This window comes from Lolium perenne, chromosome 2, assembly GCF_019359855.2.
Source record: "Lolium perenne isolate Kyuss_39 chromosome 2, Kyuss_2.0, whole genome shotgun sequence".
Taxonomy (NCBI): Eukaryota; Viridiplantae; Streptophyta; class Magnoliopsida; order Poales; family Poaceae; genus Lolium; species Lolium perenne.
The window spans coordinates 317,968,275-317,984,219 of NC_067245.2; the positions used below are offsets into that span (position 1 = coordinate 317,968,275).

At 52.5% G+C, this 15,945-nt stretch overlaps 1 protein-coding gene across 1 annotated transcript; it reads right to left on the minus strand.

The window, feature by feature from the left end:
- Positions 1-13,131: 13,131 nt before the first annotated feature.
- Positions 13,132-14,935, minus strand: LOC127330759 (2-oxoglutarate-dependent dioxygenase 21, chloroplastic). Its single transcript, XM_051356863.2, has 3 exons — positions 14,664-14,935; positions 14,290-14,528; positions 13,132-14,082 (listed from the first exon to the last, which is right to left on the minus strand). Exons 1-3 carry the CDS (start codon positions 14,793-14,795, stop codon positions 13,455-13,457), a joined length of 999 nt encoding a protein of 332 aa, XP_051212823.1. The 5' UTR covers positions 14,796-14,935; the 3' UTR covers positions 13,132-13,454.
- Positions 14,936-15,945: the final 1,010 nt, after the last annotated feature.

A 15,945-nucleotide genomic window follows, 5' to 3' on the forward strand; every position in this document is an offset into this window, starting at 1 on the left:
AGATAAGGGAGTACGGATACGGCGATCAGCCTGAAGTCGACTCCGCCCAGCCCAAGCGAGGTTCTCGCAACGGTAGCGTGGCTGGGACAAAGCTGGATCCGGAGACCAAGTCAGCCAATCGACCCCCAACCATCCCATCAAGGATCTCCAATGTCTCGGGTGCGACCCCAAAGGGATTCTCCCTCGGAGGAAATCTTGTCGGCGAGAGGAGGTGGCCGCGCGAGCAGTTCTTAACACACCTATAACCCCGGGCGACGCCGCAGATCTGGAGGCCCTAGAGACCGCCGAAAGGAAATGCTGGCCACGGCCAAGAGGCTCGCCGATACCGAAGCTGCGTTAAGGATAGGAAGCGCAGATCATGCAGCCTGGACGGAAAACTTCGAGAGACAGGATCGCGAGATTGCTGCCACACTCGAGCAGGTCAAGAGCATGAGGGCTGAGTGGGAGGTAAAGATGACCTATGCGCAGGCGGAGGCCGATCGAATTGTTAGAGAAGCAATTCCGCCTCGCGAATACCCTTCAACACGCCCGCAGATCACCAGCCTGGAAACTCCCAAGGACAACATACGAAAGCAGCGGAATTGCTGAAGAAGAAGGACGAAGAAGTTGACATCAACTATCTCCGCACACTTGTCGCTTGACAATGCAGCGGCGAGCAAGGCGAGATACTTCACGCAGGTTGGAATCCAATCCGGATAACTGTGTATCTACCGCGCGAAGGACGATGAATCGCACACCGGATCCTCGGAGCGCGAGAAGAAGGGCCAGGGAGCACCCAAATCCGATCCCCGTTCCGTCACGAGACGCCTCCGTCGGATCCAAGGAAGGGAAAGGACGCGATGTACTCCGGAAGAGACAAATACCGCAACCCCTCACCTCCACCCAACGGTTACCCGCGACCCCCTCGCCGCCGTAGTCAGCCGGAAACACCAGGCCCGTAGGGCATGGTGCGCTTGTTATCCGCGACAACGTGCCGCCAAGAAACGAGAAACGAGGAGCGCTCGCCGGAACCTCGCCGGAATCAGAACAATGTTCATGAGCCCGAGCCCGGGAGGAGTCGGAATGAAAACCGCGGTCCGAGCCTCGCCGGAACCGCGATCCGAACCTCGTCGGAGCCGGGACCCGAGCCTCGTCGGAGCCGTGACCCGGAGCCTCGCCGGAACGACCAGGGCAGCCAACGCCAAGGCGAAGGCAGCCACGGGAGCCGGAGTCGGCACCGGGAAGGCCGAGGAGATTCGGATGGCGGAAGCAAGAAGTCGGACCGCCCACCTCGCAGGTCTCCCTCACCACCACCTAGCGGTGGCGGCGGAGGTGGAGGCGGAGGCAATGGCCGGAGATCTCGCTCTCGCTCCAAGTCTCTCGCCACGGCTCGCGCGACGCGCGGGACCGCCTTAACGAATCTGGAGAACCGACTACATTGGTCCAGAAGTGCTTTGGCGGGATGATTCGAGAGGAACCAAAGCCAAGGATGAACCTCAAGCTACCGGAAATCTGAAGCATTATGATGGCACCGAAAGGCCGGATACCTGGATTGAGGATTACTACAATCTGTAACCTTCGCCGGAGGAACCCCTAACATCGCTGCCGCATGCTCCGATTGTACCTTGTAGGTCCAGCCCGGATGCGGCTCGGCGACCTCGAGAAGAACTCCATCTTTTCTTTGGTTCGACACTGAAGAACGCTTTTGAGAAACACTTCGGGGGCACCTACAAGAGACCTGCCACAACAAGCGACCTACGGGCTTGCATCCGGAAGAAGGGCGAAACATCAAGGAATTTCCTCACCCGATGGTTGGCATGCGAGAAACGAGTGCGAGAACGTTGACAACCGCACGGCAATGCACGCCTTCATTGGGGGCTTGCGGCGAGGAGGATTGCTGCGACACAAGCTAACCTGCATGGTCAATGCAAATCAGCCGACGTTGGATGACATGATCACCATCGCTAGCGATCACACCGCCGCCGATGACGACGCAGCGGTGATCTCGCAGCCACGGCAATCCCTGCACCAACAAAAGAAGAACCGTGACGGCGGCGGCAGCGCAGCCATAAGCGCAAGAACCACGATGACCAGAAGAGTGGCGGATCCGAGATGGTCGCCATGGCGTTTCAACGCGGAGGTCCGGAGGCGGAAGAGGACGCGGACGCGGAGGCGGAGCCGGCAGGGGTCGGCAGCATACCTCCGAGGTCAGCTGCTGCCGGATCCCGCGCACCGCAAACCTATGAGGAGTACGAGAGACATGCCACTGCCTGGCCCATGCGGATCCGGTTACGGGAAGTCCACTCATACCAACCGCATAGCGCAAGTGGGTCAATGATCTAAAGAACGACCCGGAGGCCGGATACAAGCGCGCCGGAAGCACCGCCCTCGCGGAAAAGGTGGCAAGGGCAAGAACAAGGACAAGGAGGACGATAGTTCGAGGCGATGGATGAGGATGATAACTCGCCGGATCCCAAGGCGGGATCCGCGGGAAAATCCAACCCATTCGACAAAAGAGCGTGGGGGCTTACCACACTTTCCTCGGAACCCCAACGATGCGCGCCTCCAAGTCAGCTACCGGATCTGAACGCCATAGTTAAAATTTGTGCCGCGATACGTCAGTGGTCGGAAATCCCGTGCACATTTGATCGGAAGGATCATCCCGCAATTGTGCCGAAGGAATGCTACGCCTTGGTTGTAAGTCCCCGCATCGATGGGTATGACTTCTCCAAGTGCCTCATGGATGGTGGAGCTAGCACGAACATCATGTACCTGGAGACTCTAGAGCGGATGAACCTCACCAAGGAACAGCTCAAACACGGCACCACCGAGTTTCATGGCGTGGTTCCGGGTAAGAAGGCGAACTCCCTCGGCAGCATCACACTTCCCGTGGCTTTTGGCGATGTTCATAATTTCCGCGAAGAAAGATCACGTTTGAAGTTGTGCCCTTCAAGAGCTCCTACAACTTCATATTAGGCATGCCAACCAACCACAAGTTCAACGCAAGAGCGTGCTACATCTACAACAAGCTCAAGATTACTGTTCCTAAAGGTATGATTACAGTATCAGGAGATTACAAAAAGCTCATGAGTGCGAGTTAGGCGAAGCCGCCTTCGCAGAATCTGTGATATCCGGAGAAGAGGCGAAAGGCTACGAGCCGCGGTGGATCCGGCGAAATGCGGACCACCAAGAAGCAAATCTCCGAGCGAGAAAACCTCCTTCAAGCCCGCGATAGAAACCAAGAAGCATGACCTCATCCCAGGTGACTCTTCCAAGCAGGTTTCAGTCGGAGCCAACATGGACCCCAAATAGGAAAGCGCGCTCGTCGAGTTCCTCCGCGCTAACATGGATATCTTCGCATGGCAACCTTCGACATGTCCGGAGTACCTAGGGAACTTCGCGAGCACTACCTCAACATAAATCCGGGGCCAAACCGGTGAAGCAAGCTATGCGACGCTTTGGAGATAAGAAGCGCCGCGCCATAGGAATGGAACTAGCAAAGTTACTAGAAGCAGGTTTTGTAATAGAAGTTATCCATACCGATTGGGTCGCGAATCCCGTCCTTGTACCCAAAAAGAACACTGAAATACTAAGAATGTGCATCGATTACTCTGGCTTGAACAAACATTGCCCGAAGGATCCGTTCCCCTTGCCGCGCATTGACCAAGTCATTGATTCGACGGCGGGGCGGAACTTCGTGTTTTCTTGCTGCGTATTCCGGGTATCCTCAGATCCGGATGAAGGAATCCGACCAAAAGGCGACTTCATTCATTACCCCCTTTGGTACTTACTGCTATGTTACTATGCCTTTTGGTTTGAAAAATGCAGGTGCTACTTACCAACGTACGATGCAGCGGTGCATGAAGGACCAAATTGGCCGGAACGTGCACGCTTACGTCGACGACATCGCGGTCATGACCGGAAAGGATCCGACTTGATCAGCGATCTCACGAAACCTTCGACAACCTCCGCGGTACAAGATGATGTTGAATCCGCTGAAGTGCGTCTTTGGCGTGCCGGCCGGAAAACTCCTTGGCTTCATAGTCTCTCACGAGGCATTGAGGTTAACCGGAAAAGATCAAGGCAATCCTGTGCATCAAAAGGCCAACTTGTCTCAAAGATGTGCAACGACTAAGCGGTTGTGTTGCGGCAATCGATAGGTTTGTTAGCCGTCTTGGCGAGAAGGCACTACCTCTGTACAAGCTGCTAAAGAAAGCAGACAAGTTTATGCAGGATGATGCGGCCGATGCAGCTCTTCGAGGGTTGAAGGAAATACTTACCTCCCCTCCTATCTTGGCGGCTCCAGTGAGTCGAGCCAATGCTCCTTTACCCGGCAGCTACCAACAAGGTCATCGACCTCGTCATCGTGGTGGAGCGAAAGGAAGAAGGTCATGAATATGACGTCCAGAGACCTGTCTACTACATTAGCGAGGTGTCGACGGAATCAAAACAGAGATATCCTCACTTTCGAAGCTAGCTTATGGCGTGTTCCAAGGCAGCCGGAAGCCGAGGCATTATTTCCAAGAGCATCCGATGTGATCGTGAGCAAGGCTCCGCTGTCAACAATTCTCAACAACGCTGACGCAACAGGACGTACGGCTAAATGGGGCATCGAATTATCCGCCTTCGACATCGCTTACAAGCCAAGGACTGCGGTAAAATCTCAGGTTCGGCAGATTTCGTTGCAGATTGGACAGAAGCTCCGGATGCAAGTCCGGAGCCGGAACCGAGAAACATGGGTCATGCACTTCGACGGATCCAAGCAGCATCAAGGCTCGGGAGCCGGAGTCACCCTGAAATCCCCTACCGGAGAAGAAGCTGCAGTATGTTCTGCAGATCCACTTGAAGCTACCAACAACATGGCGGAATATGAGGCTCTACTACACGGTTTGCGCATCGCTAAGGAAATTGGGATCAAGCACATCATATCTTGTGGAGATTCCGACCTGGTGGCACAACAAGTAGCCGGAACCTGGAACGCCGAAATTCCGTCATGGCGGCCTACAGACGAAGTTGATGAGATTGCCAAGAGCTTCCTCGGATACGAAGTCAAGTACGTCGGGAGAGATGATAACACGGCGGCGGACATGCTATCCAAGCTCGGATCCGGCGAAACCAATTCCGCCTGGCATTTTCCTGGAGCATCTCCGGATACCCTCGATTAAGGCGCTAACCCGGAAAACCCAGAGGTGGCGGTGTCTCCGGCTAGGGAAGTGATGGCTATCATTCCGGCTTGGACCCGGCCTTTCTGGACTACCTCATCGATCAGAAGTTGCCAGAGGACGAGGTCCTCGCACGACAGATCGTCAGACGAGCAAGAACCTACACAATAGTTGATGGACAGCTCTACAAAAGAAGTGCAGCAGGGGTATTTCTTAAATGCGTCTCCAATCAAGATGGCATTGAAATCCTCGAGAGAGATCCACGCAGGGGCTGCGGGCATCACGCCGCTCCCGAGATCACTCGTTGCAAAAGCTTTTCGGTTAGGTTTCTATTGGCTTACTGACTAAAGAAGACGCTGATAAAATAGTCAAGACCTGCCGAGGTTGTCGATACTACGCTACTCAACCAAACGCTCCAGCCCAAGAGCTAAAGACCATACCTATCACCTGGCCATTTGCGGTGCAGGGGCTTGATATGGTTGGTAAGTTAAAAAGATCATCTCTGGCGGTTTTGAGTACCTCTGGTCGCTGTTGACAAGTTCAGCAAATGGATCGAGGCTAAGCCGGTGAGAAAAGCCGACGGTGCTACGGCACTAAAATTCGTCTGCAGCCTCGTGATGAGATTCGGCATCCCTCACGGCATAATCACAGAGATAATGGCACGAACTTCGCTCGAGGAGAATTGAGGGATTATTGTGAAACAATGGGGATACGACTGGACCTCGCATCTGTGGCTCATCCACAGTCCAATGGTCAGGTTGAAAGGGCTAACGGCCTAATATTATCAGGAATTAAACCACGCCTTGAAGGACCGCTGCGACGAGCAGCTGGAGCTTGGGCTGATGAGTTGGAGGCTGTTACGGAGTTTACGAACTACCCCTAACAGATCAACGGGGTTTACCCCTTTTTCCTGGTATACGGATCCGAAGCCGTGCTTCCCTCCGACATCATCCACGATTCACCGCGAGTTTCCGCCTACAATGAAGAAACAAATTGACGAGGCCGAGACAGCTATCTCTGTGGACCTGATCGAGGAAGCTCGGAACTTAGCAGACCAGAGATCCGCCATCTACCAGCAAAGCTCCGACGTTATCACGGTCGTCGAGTTCGGAAACGCTCCTTCATGGCGGGAGACCTGGTCCTCCGCCTTCGACAGTGAAAGACCATAAGCTGCAATCTCCATGGGAAGGACCCTTCGTCGTTAGCAAAGTGCTTCATAACGGGTCGTACTACCTTGTTGATTTCCGCGAGCTAAGGGATAGACCTGCTAATCGGCACCGGAAACGCATAGCGTGAGGATCCGGATGACATCTACGATGAAACAGATCGCCCCTGGAATATCGCACAGCTACGTCCTTTCTACACTTAGCATATATTTTCCGAGTTATAAACTCTGTAATAGTTATACATGATCAATGAAATAAAGCTTCTGGTTCACTCTTTGAGTCTTTTACCTCCTTTACTTGTTCATTTTAGATCGTGTATGTTTTTTCCGACTAAAACCGCAGAGCTGGATATTTCCGCCTAGGCGTGTATGAAAGTTGTGATTTTCAAAATCGTCCTTTAGGACGTAAGCTTAAGTTTTCTGATTAAGTTGTTATCTGCTGCAAACTCGTGGATTCCTAGTAGGGATTTCCGGCACCTATGCCTCGGGGCTTGTTTCCGCGGTTATGGACGGACTGCCATTGGGCTTCGTCGCCGCTGGCGAGCGTTTCCGGCTAAGGTTTTCCGGCTCGTGGAAGGTCAAGCGAGCAAGCCGGAAAATAACGAAGTCAGCACTTGCTTTCCGACATAAAACAGAAACATGCACATAATATTTAACGGATAGCAGGATAAGTGTTTCCGCCCCATGCATTATCGTTTCGTTCCTAGCTACTTAAGAATTTAGTCTTATTACAAACCCACTCCGGGGCCAAAATGATGCAACTTGTTTCAATGTTTCAAACAGGAACTCTACTCGGAGTCCTCCTCTTCAGATTCTTTGGTAGGCTGGAGCCGTCGTCGCTGCCACCGGATCCGGCTTCGAGTCTTCTCCCGAGTTTTCTCCGGAGTGCTCGCTGCTTGGATCCGGAACCGTCCCCATAAAACTCTGGCTCGCCTGCTTCCTCCTCTGCATCGGAAAAACCTTCGGGCAGATCGTGCTTGTTGTACCAGAACGAGTGATCCACTCGCCTGACAAACAGCTCTTCATAGCCTTCAGTTTCCGCGAGGAGGGCGCTCATGTCGGAACTCTCGGGGGCTCCGCGTGCAACTTGCGCCAGGTTGAGTGAGGGGAAGAAAGCCTTGCAGGTGGCCAGGACTAAGGAGGCGGCTCCGCGGCGAAGACTTCTGCCAGTCCTTCATGAACTCCGGCACCTGTCGCATAAGTTTGGTCATCGTGTCGACAACTGTGGTTTTGGCTTTCTTTAGCCGCAGAGCCGTGGCAATCCCGCGACAAGCTCCAAACAGCGCATCAATTGAGATCCGCGCTTCATCGTACGCCTCCGTCCTCGTCAGGTTTGAGTCCTTTGTCCACTCAAAGCCAAGGCTTACTGTGAAAGAAAGAGGTTCAGTTCCGTCAAAAGAAAACATGCAAGGTGGTCGGAGCAACGACGCGGAAAAATGCTTACGGAAGATAAGCTTGTCAATGGCTTCCGCCTCCGCTTCCCGGGGCTTTGTTCTTGGCAATCGGGGAGAGCACGCGGCCTTGGCTTTTCTCCGGCTTGTCGATCATTTCCGCCTTCTCACGGGCGTGCTTCTCGGAGAGCTCCTTCCTCGCCTCAGTCTCTTTGCTTGAAGATTCTTTCATGAAGTTTTGGAGGGACTCGTTCTCCGCCTCAAGCACCTTGACCTTGGCGGAAAGTTCATCAAGCGAGGAATGCTTGGCAGTTTCTTACGAAAGCAGAATTGAACATGTTATGCACCCCGAACAAGCTGTCGGCGCAAAACAAAAAGTGAAGATCCGGATCTCGTACCTTGAAGTCGGGTCTCAAGCAGCTGGATAGCCTTTCGGCTATTTTCCGCGTGTTCGCGCAGTCCCTCGATCTCCTTGATTTGCTCCGGCACGTGAATGCGCAAATCTTCGTGCGATTTCCGCGTGGGTGAGAAGCGACGAGAGAGAGTCGGATATTAAAATGCGGGGGCTGGCAAAGATTTCGAAGACTTGGCGAAGATTTCAAATTTCCGCCTAACGGTACATTTTGAGAAGCATCGGCTAATACATGTTACACGGAACTATATCACCCAATGCTTGGGGGCTAGTATTACTGCCGCACTTCCTTGTGCTTGACGAAAAATTCCTTGAGCTGTCCTCCGATTCCGCGAGATAACCCACCTCTTCCTCCGGCTTCCCCCATACCTTGTTCAGCATGGCGGAAACTTCCGCGTGACGCTCTGCGAGTGTAAGTTTTGGAGGGATGGAGTTGGCTCGAGGTTGACGCGGGTCGCATTGGTAACTTGGAGGAGCTTGGCCTTTTGCTCTTGCTCCTCATCGGTAGGTCCCGCGAAAGCGGAACTCCAGTTGATCTGGTGGAGGCACGGGTAAGGAGGTCCTGCGGGCGGAGTCGCCATGGTGGGCAGGGTCTTCGGAAGGTCATCGAGGTCAATGATGTCCTTCGGATTTGGCTTGTCGGCGAGATGAAGCCTTAGGCGGAACTTCCACCTCGGGAGTGATAGGGAAGGAAGCCGGAGATGGTTTGACTTTCTTCTTGATGACCCTTGGGGCCTTGGGAGGTTGGCTTCCGGAACTTCAGGAAAAGTATACAAGTATAAGAGCAAGTGTTAAACCAGAACTTGGGTCTCGGAAGAAGACGCTTACCGGAAGGCTTGAAAAAGTGCTTGGATGGCAGGCTGCCCTTTGTTGCTGGTATTAATCAGCGCGGCGCTTCTTTTCCGCCTCAGCTTTCCGGGTAGCCGCGATGCTGAGCGTTTCGCGGGGCGTTTCGCGTAAGGGCTGGAAGGGGCTGGTTTCTTCCTCTTCGCGGGACGTGGAGCTTCGAGGAGCTTCCGCCTCGACGTGGCCTCCGGATCCGCGTGGCCGGTGGATGGGACTCGGAGGAGAGTTCGAGCTCATTTTCCTCAAGCGCCTCGAGCTAGTTCAAAATTACACTTAGCAAAAGTTTGAAGAAAAACGATAAACCAAAGTCAAGACGACGTACCGCAGTTCCGGTTCCCTCCGTGTGAATGTCTTTGTTGCATACGTGAACGTGGAGTTCACGTGGGATTTTGATGAGGACCGGATCCTCTTGTCGATGGCGTCGGCGGAGAGATTATCCTTGGTGGCGCGCATCGGATCGTCGCGCCTGTGTATTCAAACATCGGGCGGTCCCTGTCTTGCAGCGGCTGGATCCGCTTCGTGAACCAGGAAAGGGTTAAATCCTTCCCTGTAAGCCCCTCCTCCGTGAGCTTGCGAGATCCGCCCGACAGCGCGGGTCAGTGTGGCGAGTCGGAGAAGTGGGGGCGATGCGTCCAAGACGGAAGCTCGGTGGCGGGGCAGTTCTTGAAAGGCGGTAGCTTCTTATCGCTCGCGGGGTCGGAGACGTCCTTTAGATAGAAGAAACCCCAGACCCGGTATCTCGCGGATTCATGGCGGTCGGTGGGGGGATAGACGCGACCCGGGCGGATGATGAAGGTGATAGATCCGCAAGTCGCCAACTCGGAAGTTTGGCGGATCTTCTCCTTTTTGACAGAGAAATAGTATTGGAAGAGGGGAAGCTCGGAGTTACCCGGAGGTGACCTTCGCGAGAGAGCGACGTGGTTCTTGATGGCGAGCACGCTGTTCGGAGATATATTGTGGGGTTGGAGTCCATACGTCTTCGAATCTCCCGGAAGAAATCGAAGGCGGAAATGAAAATCCGCGCTCCACCGGTGCCTTCGTCACCACCATCTCGTCGTCCCTTGGAGCCGGAGCTGGTTCATCTGGGCTGTCCTCCAGCCTTCCGGGTTGCGGTGAAGCCCTCCGACTCGAGATTCTTCAAGTCCATCTCGGTGGTGGGGCGGGGCCACCACTTCCCCTTAGCTTCGGAATCGCGCTTTCGAGCTTTTGACTTCTTGGCGGCTTCTTCGTTTGCTGCTCCGACTGGCCCGCCCTGCAGGTTTTCTCCGGGTGCGCGGAGGTCCCCTCGCCTCCTTGCCGGAATCCTTTGAAGGGTCCAGCCTGATGGGGACAAAGGGAGGAGGGGCGGAGGAAATTGGCGTCGCCATGATCGGTTCCGAGCTCGGAGGCGGAGTCGTCGAAGACATCTGAAGAAAAAAGGTTGGCGGAAATTTTCCTTAGTCGGATCTCACTTCGTCTTCCCCAAATCTATCCCTACCAACTACGGCGCGAAGTTTGAGCTCGAGGTTTTACCGTAATGGCGCGTGCGGTGGTCGGAGTTGCCGGCGGCGAGTTTTTCCGCGCGGTGGTTCGCCGGAGTTAAGAACACGAAGAACACTGCGGCGGAGGGCTCGCTCCGGCGATGCTCCGGCGACTTTCCGGTGGTTTCCGGCGCGGCGGAGGAATGGCTCTCGGGCGGCGCTCGGAAGAGAGGTAAGAAGGGGGTGAATGAGGTGAGAAGGGGTCGACGGCTGATATTTATAGGCAGAGGGGATGAGATTCGTGTTCCGCATCCTGTGGTCGGAACGCAAGCGTCGCGCCGTTGGATGCGTGACACGTGTCCCAAACCCTAGCGGTAAAAATGGCTAGAGATAAGTTACCGCGCGGATCGCGCGAAAATGGCGCCAGAATTGGCGGAACCGTTTGAGTCTTTTAAGATTCCGGGTAAGTGCATGAAGATAAGTTGGCTCTTGTTCGCGAGCAGGGAGTAACCCGGAAATGTTCTTTGGAACGTCGATGGATGAAGTCCCGCAGGATGAGAGCATTTTCCGGCTATAAGTTGGAAAAAGAATAAAATGCAAAGTTTGAGCTCTTCAAGTTTCTCCGCGTTGCCGACGATGCCGGAAACCTAAGGAACAAGCATGGCGGAAGCTGCAGGTGAAACTCGGAGAACTCTGGGGGCTACTGTTGTGGGTATACTTCATGGGTGTACCATCGACAGTGGCTAGATCCGGCAAGCCCGGGTGGCCCATAGACGGTGATGAGGCATGCGGCCCATCGGGCGGCCCAGTTGCTGTTGATCATGAAGGAAGAAGTCCAGCCCAGGATCAGCAGGCCGGATCCGTACCGACCTAGGAGTGACCCGGATCCAGGGAGGCCCATGAGGAACCCGGATCGATGCGACGTGTATGGAAGGCGGATCCGTGACGTGCACGGCAAGATATTGTACCGTAGCTAGGCTATGCCTTAATCCGGCTAGGACTCTCCATGTAAACCCTAGATCCGTGCGCCTTTATAAGCCGGATCCCGGGAGCCCTAGAGGCACAACCACAACTCATTGTAACAACGCGAAAGCGCCCAGATAATTCCAGACAAGCAGCAGTAGGCCCTGTCTTCGTGCAGGTGTTCCGAAGCTGGGTAAATCGCGTACCACCGTCCCGAGAGCACTCCGCCCTATGGCCCCTATTTCTTCTCCCCCTCGTGAGGATCCCTCCTCCGGGGTACAGTCGATTAGGCAACGACAGGGCCGACCCATGTGCTCTTTTCTTCACGCGTCGATCTGGAGTGAAGCTAGCGGCTCGATTTGGAGGTGGCCTAAGAGAGTAGCTAAGTAGCCCATTAGGGCCGCGCGTTGACGAACCAACTCGACGTGATTATTGCAAACTCTAACCGAGGGTGCTCATATGAACACCCGACATGGAACCCTAGACGGATCGATTCCATCCTCATGCTAACATTAGTCGCGATAGCCAACTTGCAACAACCTATTGTATCTCTCCAACCAATACACACAAGCAGGAAGTAGACCTTTTACTATGTAGAGGGGCTGAACCTGAGTAAACCCTTGTCCAGTGAAATCTCAATCCGTAGATGGCTATGTGTCCCTTGCTCTGCACCTATCAAGCGCTACCCATGTAGCATCTGTCGTGGTCACATCAACAACATACTGGATCTGGAGTGAAGCTAGCGACTGAATCTGGAGGTGGCCTACGAGAGTAGCTAAGTATCGCATTAGGTCTGCGAGTTAACTAACCAAATCATTGTGATTATTGTAAACCCTAACGAGGGTACTCATATAAACACCTGTGGAACCCTGGGTTGGTCATGTCCTGCCTACCAGCATTATCAAAAGATACACTTGTTATCAGTAGTTTCTACGGTTAGTTTCTGACATAGGAAGTGTATAAACACCCGTCGTGGAACCCTTGATTGGTCATGTCCTGCCTGCCAGGATTATCAAAAGATACACTTGTTATCAGTAGTTTCTACGGTTAGTTTCTGACATAGGAAGTGTAGTAGTGTACTAACTAATTTTAGGTCTGCCGGTGACATAGGTATGTCGAATAGGTCTGCCGAATAAAGTACCCGAGGTTATCTGGAGGCCCATGACCCAAAGCATTGAAGGCCCAGAAGCCCATAGATCCTCGATAAGGAAAACAGAGTTGTATTAGGAATCATGTAGCATAATAGGAAAGGCCCAATATGTCTCTCGACAGTTTGTAACTTACACGACACGGAAAGCCTCGGCTCCACTTCCTATATAAAGGGGAGCCGAGGGAGAAAGAAAGGATCGAATCTATTGTCAACACATGTCGTAATTTCTGAGTCGAGCACATTTTTGGCTGAACCTTCGAGATCTACCTGTACTCTACTTTCTACGAAACCCTAAGTCTACAATCCGTAGACATTGACAAGTTAATCCCTTGTCACCCGGAACTGGCCAACTTTACAAATTCATTAGAGAAACATGATATTTGTGCGGCAGATCCTCCTAGCTAGTCTTTTTATTGCTCTATGAACTCTGTTTTCTCTTTGAACACCATTCGTGAATTTGTAACGGATCTTTGTGTGGCTGTGTGCATCTTAGTTATGCAGATGCGCGCCGGGTATATAATAAAATGCCCATTTTTGAAAAAAATTAGAGAAACATGATAAACTTGGACATGACCCCCTCGATGCCACACAATACATCTCATGTGAAAAAAGAAATTGCGATAAAAAGAATTAACTGGTACATATGTATGACTTCACTGACCAACACATGGTGTAGGACCAAACAACCCTGCAAGCTTCCTTTGAACCTCCTTTTGATAGAAGAGAGACGCGAGCTATACTGCATTTCTCCAAAGAAAGAAAAGGCGAAATAAAATGCAACCTTGCCAATCACACGTCTATCCAGCTCTGCTGATACCATACTCCCTTATTTGTACTAATATACTTGGTAATTGAGGCATAGGTAAACGGTTCAGTTCTCTGGCATCAAGGCACAGCCAATTGGACACTTGTGTGAAGAGTCTCATTCAGCTATGCCTTAATGTAGCAGAACCAATGCGTTCTTCATCTTTATAAGCAGCTGTGTCGATCTTGAGGGTCTGGACGAACCTCCGGTATGTTTTGACGTTTGTGGGCAGGAAGTCGAGGAAGTCACGGAAGCTGCTCTCCCTGTACATCTTGGGGTGGCCCTCATCGACGAGCTCCTCGGCGCATTCGACGTTTTCATCCATTGCTACACCATGGATGCTGGCAATAGAAATCCTGGCTTCATCGGTATTAAGGATTGCCCGGTGCATAAGTGACCTGAGCCGGCCATTGCTCAGCACCTCCAGGTGGTCACCGAGATGGACATGGAGAGCCCCCGGGATGGCCGGGACCGGCGTCCAGGCATGGTCGTCGTGGTGCATCACCTCGAGCCCCGGGGAGCTCTGCAGCAGGATGGTGATGAAGCCGTAGTCGGAGTGAGGCGCCAGCCCGACAGTGTCGCCTGCCAGCGATGATCCCTGTGGGTAGTTGTTGAGGGCCACGAACTGTAATCCTTCTCCAAGTTTGTCGTGCAGGTACATTGACCCTAGTCCCAGGCCCTGCACAATGGCTCCCATGAGCTGCACTGACAGACTCTGTATTTCCACGGAGTACGTTCCCATTTTCTCCCTGTTGGTAGTAAATTTTAAGACTAATTAATCTCATGGTAAAAGCAGAGCATGATCCATCTCTGTAGCTGTAGACTGTAGGAGAGTCGTGCACAAATTGATGTGAAGGTCGTTTTCCGGCTGATAATTTATACAGTTATGTTGTTGCAGAGGTTGAATGTAATTGATATCTTCTTGATACTAATATATTTTTTCAATTAAAAAATACCTATATGTTGCAGGTTGCATTGGCCATAAGTTTATCCAGTCGTCCAGGGGATTGGCGTAGTGCTTGAGGAAGGACCTGGACTTGCTGATCCCGTCCCTCGAGGTCGTGTCGTACCGGACCGGGCTTCGGATGTCATCTGACGCGTGCACCTCCTTGTATCCTGTAGACATGTCGAAGAACTCGGAGGCGGCTTCGAGGGCACCGTCCATGACGATCTTGCTAACGCCGTGGTTTATCACCTTGAGGTTAGTACAACATGATGATGTATCAGTATTGGCATCTTTGGGAGTAGTATACACATTGTCGCTTGTTTTGAAAGAAGAAGAAGAAGAAAACAGGGGCATGCATGTGTGGTGTGCACGTGTAACTCTAACCTGGAAGCAGCCGTGATCGAGGCACGCCCGCGCAATATCCTGGACGACGAGGGCCCGTGCGGCGGGGTCCTTGTCGCCGAGCAGGGCAATGTTGATCACCGGCAATGCTTGCTGCCGCTGGTGGCTTGCCATGACGCTGATGGTCCTCGGCAAGAGGCCCCTAAAGGCGGCGCCCAGAAGAGAGGAGAAGAGAAGAGGCAGACACACGCTCGCTCTCTCGCTCTCTACCTCTTGTAATTATTATAAACGCTTCCAATGATCCCCATATGGATTCTCGGAGTGTGGATTTATAAGCTGGATCTGATAGCCAGATAAGCAGTAGCAGCAGAGGAAGCAACCTAATCAGATAGCCACTAGCCAGATAGGGATGGGTAGATAGCCGTCCGCACCACGATCCTCCTACTGGGCACTGGGCAAAATATAAAACGCACCTGCTGTGCGCGTCCGCTTTTGGTTCTTGACAGCTGAATACCGGATGGTTCCGGTCCAGGAGCAGAGGCCCCAATTGCATATGAACACCAGGTGTGCAGATGAGAGATGATCACGACACCCCTTTTCGCACGGCAGTGGTCGCAAGCTCTGCTGCGGGTGCGAGCGACTGCGACCATGCAGGTATGAGCCGTGAATCTTTTCTCTCTCCCACTTGCGTCCCGCACTCCCGCTTCGTGCCGAATGTTGATCATTCTGGATAGTGCTATTTTCGCATTTTCTTAATCATGTTTTTGTAGCGGATTTAGATCATGTCAGACGCGGTTTTTAAATACGGATTATATCAGACTGCGGATGTGAAACGGATTCGGGACGGAGTCGGATCAGAAAAACGGACAATTGAGAAATTATACACATAAAATTAGAAGTATGTTTCTTTTATGTACAAAATGTGAGCAGAAAGTGTATACTATAGCCAACCCTGCACACTTGTCCGTACAAACAAAGCAAATTGCATGCTAGTTGGGTCGACTTGTTCTGGATACTTAGGGTTGGGTTAATTTTATCACATTATCCACTTTGGGGACCTCGGATAATCCGCAAAAAAAAAAAAAAACATCGAACAATTTCATAATTTCATATTCGTTGGATATTACCAATATGGGGCGTGCTTCAGTGTCCCCCCCCCCCCCCTCCAACCGAACTTGAAGGGGGTAGACGTGCGTTTGGTTCGTGACCAGAAAATATGGATGATCCCATCCCAAGAACTGAATATTTCTGAGAAAGGCTGGACCATATGATCTGTGAATTTCATGACTAATCTCACTAGCCACCTGAGAATCCATCGCCGTCG